Below are 17,040 nucleotides of genomic sequence, written 5' to 3' on the forward strand. Positions count from 1 at the left end.
TTATAATCGAGACAGCATAAGAAGATCCCTGACAGTTCGCAAAGATGTTGCCAGCTTTCAGCTGCAAAACATTAATTACCACAGACGAAGACAGAAGCCGTCTACTTAGCTGTGACAAAACTGAGACATTGCCAGAGAGAGATTTTAAAATAACATTACGTTACTGGTTGAGGTAGGCACGCGACTTTTCTACACCCAGTTCACTGCAACTGTTAGCCGACTCAACTATAGATGCAGTGCTGGCAAATCTATTTTTTCTTCTACTTTTAGCTCCACAAGCTCTTGTAGCCGTTCTTCCAAACTACTCAAAACATTTGTAGCACTATTTACATTAACCCCCTCTACTACTACCTATTAATCTGAGATTTTATTATTTAGTGCCTTAAATTCGTCATGTACCTCTTTAAATTTCTCTTCCACTTCTTTCCTTACTAAATCCCACTAACCTAGCTATGGCCACGTCTGTATTGGAAATTTGTGTTAACCGAAGCGTCCGATTCCACCAGTCAGCTTTGAAACATGACGTAAGGCCTTTGTGGTGTGTGACGTCACGACGGCGGAGTTTAGTTTGTGTGACTGGTGTGTTTGTACGTCTCCTTTTGATGTAATCAGTGGTGCAATCTGGTGGTGTGTTAGGTGATGTTTTTGGTTTAGTTTGTGGCGTGTTTATAGGTGGCGTATTGTTGCAGTCAGTGGTTCTCTCTGGTGGTGTGTTTATGGTTAGCGTGTTATGTGGCATATGGGATTCATTTGCTCGAATTTTACAGAATGTACTTCAAACCAATCACAAACAATTAAGGCCTGGTGAGATGACATTGTTGTTAAGGAACATAAATGGCTACAAATGGTCCCCAAGTAGCCGAACGTAACCATTTCCAGAGAATGATCAGTTCAGTTGGATCATAGGACCTAGTCCATTCCATCTGTTTATTTTCATTGTGTGGCTATAATCATGTTGGAATCCTTTTCACATCAGTTCTACCAATGCACTGCCCTTTTAATACTGTGTATATGTGTTACTACCACCATCTGTATATGTGCATACCGCTGTCCCCTGACTTTTGTCACCTTGGTACATCTACACTCAAGAACACTGAAATCCTTTGATTCTGTTTTGATACCACAATTAGAAGAATGTATATCGACAACACTTCACTTCACAAACAGATCTCCTGTTTACAGTTCGCCTAACTCGGGCACATTGAACACTGCCACAGTGTGAAATGTGGTCAAACCGATGTTGTGAGCACCCACTGTACAGTTATTCCATAGTTAAGTTTCCAGCTGTCACCCTGTGAAGTGAACCCACACTGCTGTTGCGTTGGTCGGCTGCTGCAGAGTCACTTTTGGAGAGTGATGCTCCAGGTAACGTCACATGTTCTCCCATCATTTCTTGAAAATTCTTTTTACTATTGCAAAAACTCTTTTTTCAGCACCTCTTATCCATGTCCTTCACCTTGGTCGCCAAAATGAACTGTTCCGACGCAGATTATGGGTTGTAATTGAGTCTTCAGTTTCACTAAAGATCTGCCACCCTAATGCTTTTTGTGATAACTTACATCCTGATTACTTTTTTATGGTCAGCTTTTCGTAGTTTCTCGAAGCTATGGTCCTGCCTCCTTGTACCATGTAACTTCTCCATATGCAGAAGGTGGAGGGCTGTAAGAATGTACAAATCTACGCCACTCGCTATGAAATGACATAACTCCTTTTTAAAAGAACTCTTCTGTATTTTGTTGCTCTTAAATAGCAGTTACAACAATGGATACACAGATCTCTTATGAAGCAGAGCAGAAGAGAATGAAATAACATTAGGGTATTTGTTTTCTGTAAATTGTCTTAAATGATTAATTATGTCATTTTATGCTCCTAACATGCTTTTTCCTCTTGAATTTCAGTATTCTTTTATAAAAACAGAATTGAAAATCAAGTAAGTTGAATGCCCACTAAAACGCTCCATTTCAGTCACGGTGCTTGTGACATCACTGGCTAACTCGCTGCTCCTATTGTCGTAATACTAATTCACAGTGATGTCTTGTTTTGAAATTTATGTTTCAGAAAATGGGTTACAGATGGTGTGTAGTAAAATACTGTACAAATAGATCTATGAAACCTCCTGAAAAGTTGTTTTTGAATGTTCCAGAGAATGAGACGATGCAAAAAATGTGGTTACACTGTACCAGCAAATTGCCCCCATGTCAACGCACAAGTTCACTAATTTAATTAAAAATAAGTTGCTCTGCAGACTTAACATTAACTTATCTATGAGATAAGGTGTCCCACTGTTACGAAGGAGGATAGTGTCGTCCAATGAAATTAAACTCCAAGTGAAAACTGTAATTTTACCCAACTACACATCCAATTGTTTGGTAGCTCACTTGTTAGAGTGGTAGACGTTGAATTTTACGAGTTGATGTCAATAAATCGTGGGGTTTAAAGCTAACACAACAGAACATTTTAACTTATTTTTAAGACAACTAGACAGCCTTCTCATATGATAACCAAATCACCCTCACAAAACTTCATGACACTGATCAGAAATATTTCCTTGCTGTTTACATGTGCTTACATTTGTAATCACTGTTCCCACACTCCACGTTCAAAAAGGTATTTTCTAGTTAATGTTATCACACACTTTTTACTTTATGAGAAACAATGTGTTTATCTTTGTACTGTCCAACTAGGATCCTTTTTGTTTAAACTTCTGCTGTTTCATCAGCATACATGAAGATGAAGTAAGTATGCTTCAGACACCAATGATAGTTTAGACCCACAAACATCACAGCCATTGAGTTTGTGTCACCTGCATGTAGTACATGCTTTATATCTCTCCATATAACCTCACTGTACTGTGGGTGTACAGTGATATCTTCATTACCAGTGGTGCTTTCCAAAAAAACGAATTGTTTGTTCGCAAAGTATTCTCTGTTGCCAGTGCTCAGAATACGACTAATGTGAAGATGTATATGGTATACTCAACAATCAAAACAACTGCTACAGTACGTTCTTGCTAACACTATTTTCATATTTCGTGTAAAACTTTAAAAATGTATGACCCATCCAGGATTCGAACATGTGATCTCTTTCTCTTTGGTCAAATGTGTTATCCATTGTGCCAGCAAATGCCTGGTACTAAAGAAATTGGTTCTCTCCTAAGTGTCTTCTACAGAGTAAATCAGCACTAACTTTTGCCAATAATAATTGGATTCTACTTTAAGTCATAGCTCATGACTTATAAGTTATAATATGCAGACCCATCTGCAAAAGTTTTACAACTTTAATTATGTTGTAGAATGTCTGTCGTTGCACATATTGCTACTGTAAATGGGTGTAGCAGAAACACATCAACTTTCGGAAGTCTTCCACTATCAATGTTCACAAAATTCCTTTCTATTGTTACTTAAAAGTTGTAATTGCATTATCCACTATTAAATAGCTAAATCGTTTGCGGAAAAAGTATGTAAAAATCTCATAACTTTGGCTAATTCTCCTGTAACACGCGTATAGCTTCATCTTACTCATAGCCTGTCACCAGAGCAAATTTCTTTGTTAAATGATGGCATATCATTTCTGCCTTTAACCCACTTACTAGGCACATAGTTCTCCAGACCATTTAAACTTTGCCCATAATTTCTATACGCCCATCTTAATGGATATCAATTCACTGTCTAAGTGAAATGGTAACATTCCTTTCTGTGTTCCAACTATTTTTGAGACAGTAGCTTGCAACTGAATATTGTACCAATAGGTCTTCCATAAAGGTTTCTCTATTGCAAAAGCAATAGATGATCTCATAAACACAATTCTAGTAGAACTAAACAAGACAAATTAAGCTGTTTGCATTTTTTGTGATCTTACCAAGGCCTTTGTCTGGTTACAATATAAAATTTTTCTAGGAAACCTAAGATAGTACAGCATTTAAAGCCTTTTTATTGCACGAATGGCATATCTTACCAACAGACAACACTGTGTTACATTCGTAAATGATAAAAGAGGAATTAAATTAGAGTGAGAGCACATTAAATACAATGTGCTGCAACCCATGGTGCTTCACTTGCTCCTGCTCTAGACCTATATAAAATAATTTACCAATACACTGAGGACTCTTCAAAAATTGTAATGCTTGCTCATGACAGAAGCAAGCTCAGAGGATAAAAGGTGAGTCACCCTCTTGACAGAGCACACTTTGTAGTGATTCAACAATTTCCGTGTAAATTCTAGAACCACTCAGCCTTCTACCATCTCGAACACACTATATTCTGCATATGAGTATGGTATGGTAGAATCCTACCTACTGTGTGCAAGATGTTTGTGTGTGCAGGTTTAAAATCAGTCACGGGAAGAAAGTAGACGCGGCAGACGAACGGCACTGACACGTACCTGTTGGGCGATCCATATATATTTTAGTGAGTGTGTAAGGAAGAACCATGGAGTTTATATGAAGCTCTGTGCTTATTGGGTCATTGACTATTGTTATTAAAACAAAGCTTAAAAACAACTTTTGAAAACTCTTGACATAACCTTGCTATAGGCAAGACTTATTTTCTGATTTATGTTAAGAAAAGTTATGGAATCAAAGCCAACTTTCTTTAAACTGTAATTTTATTTGTTTCTGGCGTTCAGATATACGAGGCACTTACCAGGAGTTATATATTTATGTTTAAAGTGAGAGTTTTATTGTGTATGAAAGCCAAATATTTCATAAGTAGGTGAGTCTAAAAATTCTTGTACAGTATTTGACGGAGAAGAAGCCGAAAGGGTTTCCAGCAGCCGGCTATCCAGTAAAGATGAGTGGCTGAAAATTCCAAGTAAGTCACCTCGTAAAGAAGTGGAAGGTGGTTTGGGGGAATAAACCGAAATAACCCAGATTCAAACTCACACTTTAAGTCAGATATGTTACAACTTGTCACTTTGGGAATGCTGCAAATGGTGTAGAACTGCTACCAGATGGCCATATGACCGTCCACTGTTGACATAAGACAATCAAGTGTATGAAATCAATCCGGCACGGCAGATTCACCAGGGCATGGTGATAGAATGGCTGAAAGGAGCTATTTTGTTTGGACAAGCCCATGATCACTCTGTGAATGAAGTTGCCCAATTTGTTGGTATATAATCAAGTATTGTCCAACAAATCCATTAGGAATGGTGTACCATTCGCAGTCACGTAACATGGTGTACGAGTAGTGGCTGTAAAAAGATCCTGACAGTGGCTGGAGACAAGTGTCATACTTGTCAATGACAATCAGTTTCAAATCCAACTTGCACTGCTGCTGTCAATGAATAAATTTCAACCACATACCGAATGAACATTGCGAAGGGAACTGCATGCAGTGGACCTTTGAAGTCAGTTACTTTGCAAAAGGTCATTGCTCACAGCAGCACACAAAGATGCACATCATCTATTGGCCAAACAACATATAAACTGGACAGTGGCTGACTGGAGGCATGAAATGTTGTCGGAAGAGCTCTGCTGTAACTTTTGCTCAGCATTGATGTGGGAATGACAACCCCCCACATGAATGGCCACTCTAAGAAAAAGGATAGTTGGTCACACAGTAGTGGAAAACACTGCTGAACAAATGCTCAACGTCAATGGATTACTATCCTTGTAATGCATCCTTCAATTTCTTAACACTACTAGCCCCTGCCCCATACCTGCCTCCACTCCTGCCCTGACACCCACGAACTGAACCAGCACAGTCCAGTTTGGACACTACAGTTTTATATAAACCTCACTGTTTTGGCAGTCAGTAGTTTTAAGACCTGAAGACAAATGCAGTTAAAGCTCTCTACATCTTGAGAACTGCAATTGAGGCTGCTACAAAACAGAGGGTTTTATTATAAATAAATTACCCCAACATTTACAGTACTATTTCTGTAAACAAAAACATATGGGAATTAAAAGATCTACTTCCTTACACTGGTGCAAGGGCTAGTTCTGGCCATCATGTGATGATCTGAAACAAGATGAACATTCAGCACTGATTTTTGTGTAAGTGCATGTATGGTGATGAATATTTTGCCACTTGAGTTTCACTGTGGACAGCATAAAGAAAACAACAATATTAGATGAAAAACCATGATTAACAGCTTACCTTGTGTATTAACTTCACAAATGAGTATCACCAACAGAAATTGGTTACCTATGTGGTGGATATCACAGTGTTATCGGCAGCAAATGATAGCTGGAGCACGTAGAGTGTGACTCACAGAACACACTCTGGCGGTTCCCAGTGATCAAGGGTGGCAGTGTGGTACTGGTGTGCAAAACTCGCACTCCCCCTTGGCTATCGAATTTCCTTGGAGTTGCTTCGCCAATCTTCTTTTCACGATAGCTGGCTGCAATGTCCTTCACAACTTCTTCTCCAAAGATAAGATGCTACTTTGGAGGAATTTTTATACCTTTAAAATAACTCCGTACACTCGAGAATACTTTTAACTCAATCTCACTGTATTTTCATTACACATAACAATTTTCATACAACAAAAACATTTTTCATAAGCTCGACACCTTCCAGTCCGTCAGAAACTCTCTCATTCATTTTTCCATAAATACTGTCTATAAATCTCTCCAAGTTTAACAAGACAACTGTCCAGACCTTACAAAAGTAAGAGAATGAATGAATAAGTAATTCTCTCTTCTCTTCTTTCAACAACATTTAAATGTTCACACAATAATGTTTGACGTCACATGGACACATTTATTCCTTGACCTGCCCGTGCCGATCATCCATCCGATACACGTCTGTCCTGCACACACATAATTGTGGTGCAGTAGACATAGTTCTACTTTACCACACTCATCTCTAAAATAACGCGTGTTTGAGACGGTGGAAATATGAGGGTCTCTAGAATTTACCCTGAAATTCTCGAGGCACAACACTGGCAATGCAAAAAGGTCTTCACCATGTGACACTCGGTGCACTTTTCACCCAAGTCACCTGCGCATAATCTACTGAATATTCAGACTCAAAAGATTGTTATGCTATAGAATATATTGGCAGGCAGTTTTCATAGTAAAATTTAAATAATCAATTGCTTCAGGAGAGAATACAATGTTGCAATTTCTTATCATGACTGCCAATCAGGAAAACTGCACAATTTAACCCACTGCTCAATGAGAGTCCAGTGTATTAATTACTGTGCCACCTGTGTGTGTACCAAAGCAAAGAGGCAAGAGGAATGCTGTTACTGGATTAAGAGAAGTAGAAACAAGGTCTTAGTAACCAAATGCTGTTTATTGATCAATAATTAAACAACAAAGTCAGGAAAAGCTCTCCAAGAAAAAAGTGCTGATGGAGTACATAAAATTTTGTATTCACAATCATACACTCATACAAACTTCACACTGAAGTACAACAAGTATATGGATGAAAAATTTCTTGCAGTTCCTAGGGCAGCTAAGAAAAGAAGCATATTTGATTTTTAAATAGTTTTGGATTAAACTGCAGCCTGATAGGCGAAAAATGAAGTTCTATAAATTGTCACCAGAATAGACTACACAATTTTATATGAAAACAACCCACTGCTAATTAACCACATATATTTCTCTTTAAACCCTAACAGATGTACATCCATCAAAATAGTTTTATTTTACACGATCACAGTAAATTATCTGTGCAATAAATGTATAACATTTATGCTCTGACATGTTATTGTCAAATTTCTCACTTATTAAATGATACAATCCTTCTTTGTAGTAATCTTCATCTATAGTTTCCAAAAGTATGATCTTATACACATGTACTACTAATTAGTCAAGTATAAACAAAGTGTATGAATTGTATTCAAAACATACGTATGATCAAATATAAGAGTTATTTAATTGTGAAATAATAACAACAACAATAATAATAAAACTGCTAGTCTTCTATCTCAATTTTTTTAAAATCTAATCCTAAAACGAGATACTAATGGACACTCATCAGACACTGTTTTGACATCTCATCAAAATTCAAACACAAATATCTCAATTTACAATGGTCAAAAGCACATTAGTTGTAACATCTATATAAAACACTTCTCTGATACCTCATCCAATTGCAAACAGAAGCATCTTATTTCATGTTGGCAGAATGAAAATTAGTAAACACTTCTATGACATCAACTTCATAACTGTATTATTCAACAATGAAAATAATGCAACAGAATATTTTAAACATTCATATATAGACATATATATATATATATATATTGTAATTAAACAACACCTCATATTTAACAACTATCTTTTCAAGTTTGTTATTTTTGTTGACACACTGTCATCATTTGATTGCCTATTTACAAATGATTCTATCGAAACAACAATGAGCACTACACAAAATTTGAGCTGCAAAACTATTTAAACAACAGTATAACAACATCCACAGAAGGTGAAAAAATTTGAAAAAATTACAGCTTTCTTGTGTGCATCAATTGTAAGATGCAAATACAAGTTAGTACAAATATTGCTACAAGCTAGAGACAGCAAGATCTCGATTTAACACGAAATTAGATGGATAAATAGTACAAGACAAAACTTAACTATTTTTTATGATGTTTACTACACCGTCTATTATGGCAAAGTAATTAATGAGAGTATCTTTTAAAAGCACCAGTTTTAACAGATATTGTAAACAATGTGGTACCTAAAATGAATGTATCAGTTCACACATAACATTTATCCAGTTACAACTAGAAGGGAAAAGCTACTAACTTTAGGAATCAAATGCATGTAAGAAGAGCAAATCCTTTTTTTCCCTCACAAAGCAAATAAATAAAGACCACACAAGATTAATAAAATTCCAACAGGAGTGCCTGAAACCTCCACAAGCAATTACCAACTGTAACAATGGCTACCACAATCACCAATAGTGGAAGCAATGCTTCAACCTACACATGTAAAAAATTTCACATTGCACTTTTAGTGCTCCCTGTAGCATGACAATTGCAGCCCTGATTCCTGCAAATACCTTTTCTAGATACTAGTATTAAAATTTTAGTGGACTTGCACTCCTCTAAACAGCAATAACAATTGCATCCAAAACAGAAGGTGAACAATAAAGCTAAAGTGTCGGTGAAGACAACAAGAGCTGTCTCCAACTGACAGATTCATCTGCCAAAGGAGAACAGCCCACCCAATCTCTACACATGCAGAGTGGGTGAGGAGGGGGCGCCTCCCGGCCGTACCCCCAGGCCCCCAGACAAAAACCCAGGCACAAAGACCGGGGCAGTGCCAGCACAAACCAAAAATAGATGCCACCAACCACAGCTGGCAGCAACTCCAAACCAGGGTTCATCCTGGCATCCAAAAAAATCCACAGCAGGAGATCTTGCATTGCTCAACGTGGAGGCTCCGCTGCTGCAAACGGAACCAGTTCCGAGTCAATTGCCTGTTGCTGCCACGGTGATGCAGCAACACGCAAGAAATGTCCTCCTGGAACTGTTAGTCGCAGTTCCTGTGCCGACAAAATTAAATTTGTGTTGGGTAAAAATAAAACAACTTATTTATAGTAAAATAAATTTATAGCTATATTAACTTATATTTTTACATGTAACATAGACCTTTTTGATGACTGTGACTGTATAGTAAATTTATGAATTAATAAAAAGTGACTCAAGCAGTAGAAATTAATTTTTAACTAGCATGATGCATTTTAGTAGCATAATGCCACCATCAAGCACATTCTCAACCGAAGTTTCCGTTAATTTTGTGACGGTCTTGTTGCAGATATCTGGATGTGGGCCATAGGGTGGAGAATTGTAGGACTCCCCTTGACAGATCAGGGGTGCACTACATAAAGGAAGCAACTACTCAAACTACTAGACTGACCAGAGTGCTTGTGTAGTGTATACAGCACTTTGATTAGGCTAGGCCATAGTTTTGAGGTCCTCTGATGAACGCTCACCAGTTGATACGTATAAAATGAAATCGGACTGCCAGCAAGGTAAAAACACTTTGGCTGTCAGAACTTTAACAGTAAACTATTCAAGTATTCATAAAAAAGATCCTGAACTTTTTGCTCCCCACCCCCACCCCAAGGAAAATTGTCAACTCAAATTATTCTTGGAACCAAGAGCTAGATGAAACCTGAAGCAGAAAGCCCCGAAATATTTAGCAAGGCATGAACGTTCATCAAAAGGACAGATTGGACACCATAGGAGTTGCTGTCAACATATATACTGTTCCTATCAAGCTTGAAATTCCGTTGGATTGTGTAGTTATCTGGATGCAAGTAGCAGGCCTGGGTGAACTAAAGTTACTTATCAGGTGTTTTTACTGCCATACCAGTTGCAGAATCATTCAAAGAAAGATCACACTCAGTAGTGCAGAACTAACTACCCATGTTGTGCAATATTAGTTGCAGGCGAGTTTAATCTGTGGAGTATGGTCTCCGAAGTCTATGGATTCACTGCAGGTGGTACATACATACAGTTTTGTGAAGAACTTTTTACACATTTTCCAAAAACTGCCTTGACCAGCTAGTTAGACAACCCACATGTAATGGAAGTATTTTAGACCTTATGAATAGTGTCATTATAAAGCCAGGGATTAATGATTGTGATCTCATCATATAGATGATGATTACTAAAGTTAATAAATCCATCAAGAAGGCCAGAACAGTATTTATCATAGAAAGAGCAAACAAGTAGTTGTCAGCACTCCACTTAGACAATGAATAGACATCATTTAGTTATAATACAATACGTGTACAGGAATTACGGCCGAAGTATAAACTGATTGCAAATCACCTCATGGGTAAATATATGTTGAGTACAGGGATTAAAAGTGAAAAGACTCACCATGGTTTAATAATAAAAGTCAGAAAATGCTGAGAAAGCAAATTTTACAAAGTTGTGGCAAAGTCACACAGAAGGAAAGTGACCATGGTAAACCATAAATGTGGTCTGTGGAAAGCTGAGTAGGTCCCAAGGTGGTAATTCATTAACTGAATACAAAATGACTTTATTGGTTATTTTTTTATGCACTACATATAAATACTGTATCATCATAAAGCAATGTGACTGCATGTACAAAACATATTCCACTTCTGTATTACCAGAAATAATATGGTATCTTGTAAGCAGCCAGTACTTCTTTTAAAAAAAATATTTTGCTCTGAATATTGTTGTCTCTTTCAATTATAAATTTGAAATATTGTACTGAATTATTGTTATTCATAATAAAGTCTTTGCCAAGCTTGATAGTACTGTAGCACCCCATAGCCATTCATGTAATGCCATCTGGTGTTAGAATTTATTTGCTTTGTACACAATTCAATTCAGGATTCTTGTTCAGTCTGTTCACGTTGGTTATGTCAATATCACCTAACTATCTCACAACTAGAAGAACCATGCATATTGGTTTTCTAACTGCTTTTTTATTTCTTGTATAGTTACATGTAATCCTCTATTCTTGACAGATTATCTGATGATGACGTGTGCCAAAATGCATCAGTCTGGATCAATAAAGTCATTTTGTATTCAGTTTATGCTGTATCACCTTACAACCTTCTCAGATTTCTACAGATCAAGTAAGCAAAGAGAACTTTTGGTTCAAAAAAAGAATGCACAAATGTCAACAGGCAAACATTTGTAACAATTCTTGTGCATGTAAAAAGACTGATGTGAAAAGCATACAACAGCTTCCACCATCATAGATTAGCAAAAGATACTGCCAAGAATCCGAAAAAATTCTGGTCCTGCATAAACTGTCTAAGAGGGTTAAAGGCTTTTATACAGTCACTCATCGACCAATCTGGTATGGCAACAGAAGGCATCAAAAGGAAAAGTGAAGTTTTAAATTTTGCATTTAAGAAATTACTCACACAAGAGGATTGTGCAAATATGCCACGGTTTGACATAGCACAGACTTCTGTATGGAGAATACTGGTATAGAGGAGCAACTGAAAGAGTTGAAAACTAAGAAGTCACCAGGTCCAGATGGAATAACTGTTCAGTCTTACAGTGACTATGCTGCGGCAATGGCTCCTTACTCAGTTGGCGTTTATCATTAATCTCTTGTCCAGCACAGAGCCCCAAGCTAATGGAGGAAAGTGCAGGTGACTGCTGTATATAAAAAGAATGGAGCTGCATAATTACAGACCAATATCCTTAACATCGGTTTGCTGCAGAATTCTTGAACGCATTCCGAGTTCAAATAAATTAAATTCCTTGAGACAGAAAAGCTTCTTTCTACAAATCAGCATGGATTTAGAAATCATCACTCATGTAAAACTCAGCTTGCTCTTTTCTTGCATGGCGTACTGCAAACCATAGATGAAGGGCAACAGGAACATTCCATATTCCTACATTTGCAGAAAATGTTCTACAAGGTGCCCTACTGCAGGCTGTTAATGAAGGTACAAGCATAAGAATGGATTCCCAGACACATGAGTGGCTCAAAGAATTCTTAAGGAATGGAGTCCACTACACTGTCCATGATGGCAAGTGTTCACAAGAGACAAGGGTATCATCAGAAGTAACCCAGAGCAGTGTGACAGGACCTCTATTACTCTCTATATTCATAGATGATCTAACAAGACAGGGTGAGGAGGAAATCGTGATTTTTTGCTGATGAAGGTATCACTGAGTCACTGTAGTAGGATACAAGACAACTTGGACAAAAAGGAACTTTGTGTGACACATGGCAGCTTGCTATAAATGTACAAAAATGTAATCCTGTGGTGTCAGAATACAGCATTTAGTAGTGAACTGCTTGAAACAGTCGTGTTGATTAAATATCTAGGCACAGGACTGTATAGCAGTATGAAATGGACTGAGCATGTAAGAATGGCAGCAGGGAAGGCAAATGATTGACTTTAGTTAATTGGGAGAATTTCAGGAAAGTGTAGCTCATCTATAAAGGAACAACATATAGCACATTACTGAAACCCATTCTTGAGTACTGCTCTAGTGTGTGGGATGCTCACCAGATCAGATTAAAGGAAGACATTGAAGCAATTCACAGGTATGTTCTTAGTTTTGATACCAGTAGGTTTAATCACCAGACAAGTATTGCGGAGAAGCTTTGTGTACTCAAATGGGAATCTCTCGAGGGAAGACAACTATTGAGAAACTTTAGAGAATCAGTATTTCAGGTTGACTGCAGAACAATTCTATGCCACTAATGTACAATTTGCATAAGAACAACAAAGAAAAGATGAGTTCAGGCTAGTATGGAAGCATCTAGGCAGTCATTTCCCCCTTATTTCATTTGTCAGGGAAACAGGAAAGGAAATGGCTACTAGTGGTACATGATATCCTCTTGCCGTACATCATACGGTAGCTTGTGAAGTGTGTATAGTGCACAGTGAGAAACACATCAAAGCTTAACTCTTTTACATACAGTTCTTTACATCATAGTAACTATCTTTGTGTGAAAATATTAAGCTGTGATGTGTTCTTCACCGTAATCTGTGTTCCAGACAGCTAAATTACCAACAAAATTGATTCCAACACATCATCTCAGTGGAACCCACAGCAAACAAAACTAATCACACTTCGGATCAACATAACGTACATGTAAGTCGAATGCACCTGATGATGGCAGCATGCTGCCAAAATAAATCATGCTAGTTAAATATTAATAAAAAGTAACTGAAGCAGTAGAAATTACTTAACATATACATTGCCTTTAGTAAAAAATGTTTATTCATTTATTGGAGCACACGGCATTTCAGGCCCCCCTCCCTCAGCCACTTGTGCACCTCAATTTAACAATAACTGCAAGCTGTAATTAAAATACAAATCTGTTCATAACTGCTTTTTTTATATCAGTTTGTTCCTTGAACTTTTTCATATAACAACAGAAGCAAAAATAGTTCCAACATTGGAACAACATTAATCGAGTTTTAAACACACTGTAATAGGAACAACTTTTGATGGACTTAAATCATAGAAAATATAATGTAAACCAATAAAACAACATTTGTAGCTACAGAGAATTTTATCTGATTTTCAGTGGGTTGTACTACTGCAATCCTCCACTGATATTCATTGTAATCAGAATGAATAACAAGGATAACAGCCACAGAGATGGTAAACTACAGAATCCATGTTTTTGCACAGCGTCACTCGCATGCATTGTTGTTGTTGTTGTCGTTGTCGCGGTCTTCAGTCCAGAGACTGGTTTGATGCAGCTCTCCATGCTACTCTATCTTGCGCAAGCTTCTTCATCTGCCAGTACCTACTGCAACTTAATTCCTTCTGAATCTGTTAAGCGTATTCATCTCTTGGTCTCCCTTTACTATTTTTTCCCTCCACTTTGCCCTCCAATACTAGAATATGCCCTACCAACCTACCCCTTCTCCTAGTCACGTTGTACCACAAATTTCTCTTCTCTCCAATTCTATTCAATACCTCCTCGTTAATTATGTGATCTACCCATCTAATCTTCAGCATTCTTCTGTAGCACCACATTTCGAAAGCTTCTTCTCTCTTCTTGTCTAAACTATTTATCGTCCACGTTTCACTTCCATACATGGGTACACTCCATACAAATACTTTCAGAAACGACATCTTGAGACTTAAATATATACTTCATGTTAACAAATTTCTCTTCTGCAGAAATGATTTCCTTGCCATTGCCAGTCTTCATTTTATATACTCTCTACTTCGACCATCATTAGTTATTTTGCTCCCCAAATAGCAAAACTCATTTACTTCTTTAAGCCTCTCATTTCCTAATCTAATTCCCACAGTATCGCCCGATTTAATTCGACTAAGTTCCGTTATCCACGTTTTGCTTTTGTTGATGTTCATCTTATATCCTCCTTTTAAGGCACTGTTCATACTGTTCAGCTGCTCTTCCAGGTCCTTTGCTGTTTCTGACAGAATTACAATGTCATCAGCAAACTTCAAAGTTTTATTTCTTCTCGATGGATTTTAATTCCTACTCCGAATTTGTCTTTTGTTTACTTTACTGCTTGCTCAATATACAGACTCAGTAACATCAGGGATAGGCTGCAACCCTGTCTCACTCCCGTCATAATCACTGCTTCCCTTCCGTGTCCCTCGACTTTTATAACTGCCATCTCCTTTCTGTACAAATTGTAAATAGCCTTTCGCTCCCAGTGTTTTATGCCTGCCACCTTCACAATTTAAAAGAGAGTATTCCTGTCAACAGTGTCAAAAGCTTTTTCTAAGTCTACAAATGCTAGAGGTTTGCCTTTCCTTAATCTATTTTCTAAGGTAAGTTGTAGGGCCAGTACTGCCTCACGTGTTCCAACATTTCTACGGAATCCAAACTGATCTTCCCTCAGGTCGGTTTCTACCAGTTTTTCCATTTGTCTTAAAGAATTCATGTTAGTATTTTGCAGCCGTGGCTTATTAAACTGATAGTTCGGTTATTTTCACATCTGTCAACACCTGCTTTCTTTGGTATTGGAATAATTATATTCTTCTTGAAGTCTGAGGGTATTTTGCCTGTCTCATACACCTTGCTCACCACATGGTAGAGTTTTGATAGGCATGGCTCTCCCAAGGCTGTCAGTAGTTCTAATGGAATGTTGTCTACTCCCAGGCCCTTGTTTCGACTTAGGTCTTTCAGTGCTCTATCAAACTCTTCACGCAGTATTATATCTCCTATTTCATGTTCGTCTACATTCAAGTACACTGCCACTCTATATACTCCTCCTACCTTTCTGCTTTCCCTTCTTTGCTTAGAACTGAGCTTCCATCTGAGGTCTTGATATTCATGCAAGTGCTTTTCTTCAAAGGTCTCTTTAATTTTCCTGTAGGCAGTATCTATCTTATCCCTAGTGATATATGACTTCACATCCTTACATTTGCCCAGTAGCCATCCCTGCTTAGCCATTTTGCCCTTCCTGTCATCCCATTTTTGAGATGTTTGTATTCCTATTTGCCTGCTTCATTTACTGCATTTTTATATTTTCTCCTTTCATCAATTTAATTCAATATCTCTTTTGTTACCCAAGGATTTCTGCTAGCCCTTGTCTTTATATATATATTAAAAACAAAGATTCCAAGACCTGACGAAGCAGCCGCCGGTTGCGAAAGCTCGAAATATATATATTTCGAGCTTTCGCAACCGGCGGCTGCTTCGTCAGGAAAGAGGGAAGGAAAAGGAGAGATGAAAGGATGTGGGTTTTAAGGGAGAGGGTAAGGAGTCATTCCAATCCCGGGAGTGGAAAGACTTCCCTTAGGGGGAAAAAAGGATAGGTATATACTCGCACACACACACACGCATATCCATCCATACATACACAGACACAAGCAGACACATTTAAAGGCAAAGAGTTCAGGCAGAGATGTCAGTCGAGGCGGAAGTACAGAGGCAAAGAAGTTGTTGAAAGACAGGTGAGGTATGAGCGGCGGCAACTTGAAATTAGCGGAAGTTTAGGCCTGGCGGATATCGAGAAGAGAGGATATACTGAAGGGCAAGTTCCCATGTCCGGAGTTCGGATAGGTTAGCGTTGGTGGGAAGTATCCAGATAACCCGGACGGTGTAACACTGTGCCAAGATGTGCTGGCCATGCACCAAGGCATGTTTAGCCACAGGGTGATCCTCATTACCAACAAACACTGTCTGCCTGTGTCCATTCATGTGAATGGACAGTTTGTTGCTCGTCATTCCCACATAGAAAGTGTCACAGTGTAGGCAGGTCAGTTGGTAAATCACGTGGGTGCTTTCACACGTGGCTCTGCCTTTGATCGTGTACACCTTCTGGGTTACAGGACTGGAGTAGGTGGTGGTGGGAGGGTACATAGGACAGGTTTTACACCGGGGGCGGTTACAAGGGTAGGAGCCAGAGGGTAGGGAAGGTGGTTTGGGGATTTCATAGGGATGAACCAAGAGGTTACGAAGGTTAGGTGGACGGCGGAAAGACACTCTTGGTGGAGTGGGGAGGATTTCATGAAGGATGGATCTCATTTCGGGGCAGGATTTTAGGAAGTCGTATCCCTGCTGGAGAGCCACAGTCAGAGTCTGACCCAAACCTTCCAGGAATTTCTCACTTCCAGCATTGCCTCTCACTCTTTCTTGAAAAACCTTAATCCTACTCCCAACATCACCACAGCCGAAGCCCAAGGTATCCG

At 38.3% G+C, this 17,040-nt stretch overlaps 1 protein-coding gene across 4 annotated transcripts in view; it reads right to left on the reverse strand.

Moving 5' to 3' along the window:
* Nucleotides 1–7,222: 7,222 nt before the first annotated feature.
* Nucleotides 7,223–17,040, reverse strand: part of LOC126279055 (zinc finger protein 729-like) — a 194,432-nt gene continuing 184,614 nt past the window's right edge. For all 4 annotated transcript variants that reach the window (XM_049979485.1, XM_049979482.1, XM_049979483.1 and 1 more), the window contains one exon: nt 7,223–9,440. In XM_049979485.1, coding sequence (XP_049835442.1) covers nt 9,324–9,440 — 117 coding nt within the window. In that variant the 3' untranslated portion in view covers nt 7,223–9,323. The remainder of the gene's footprint in view (nt 9,441–17,040) is intronic.

Source organism: Schistocerca gregaria, chromosome 6 (assembly GCF_023897955.1).
Source record: "Schistocerca gregaria isolate iqSchGreg1 chromosome 6, iqSchGreg1.2, whole genome shotgun sequence".
Classification (NCBI taxonomy): Eukaryota; Metazoa; Arthropoda; class Insecta; order Orthoptera; family Acrididae; genus Schistocerca; species Schistocerca gregaria.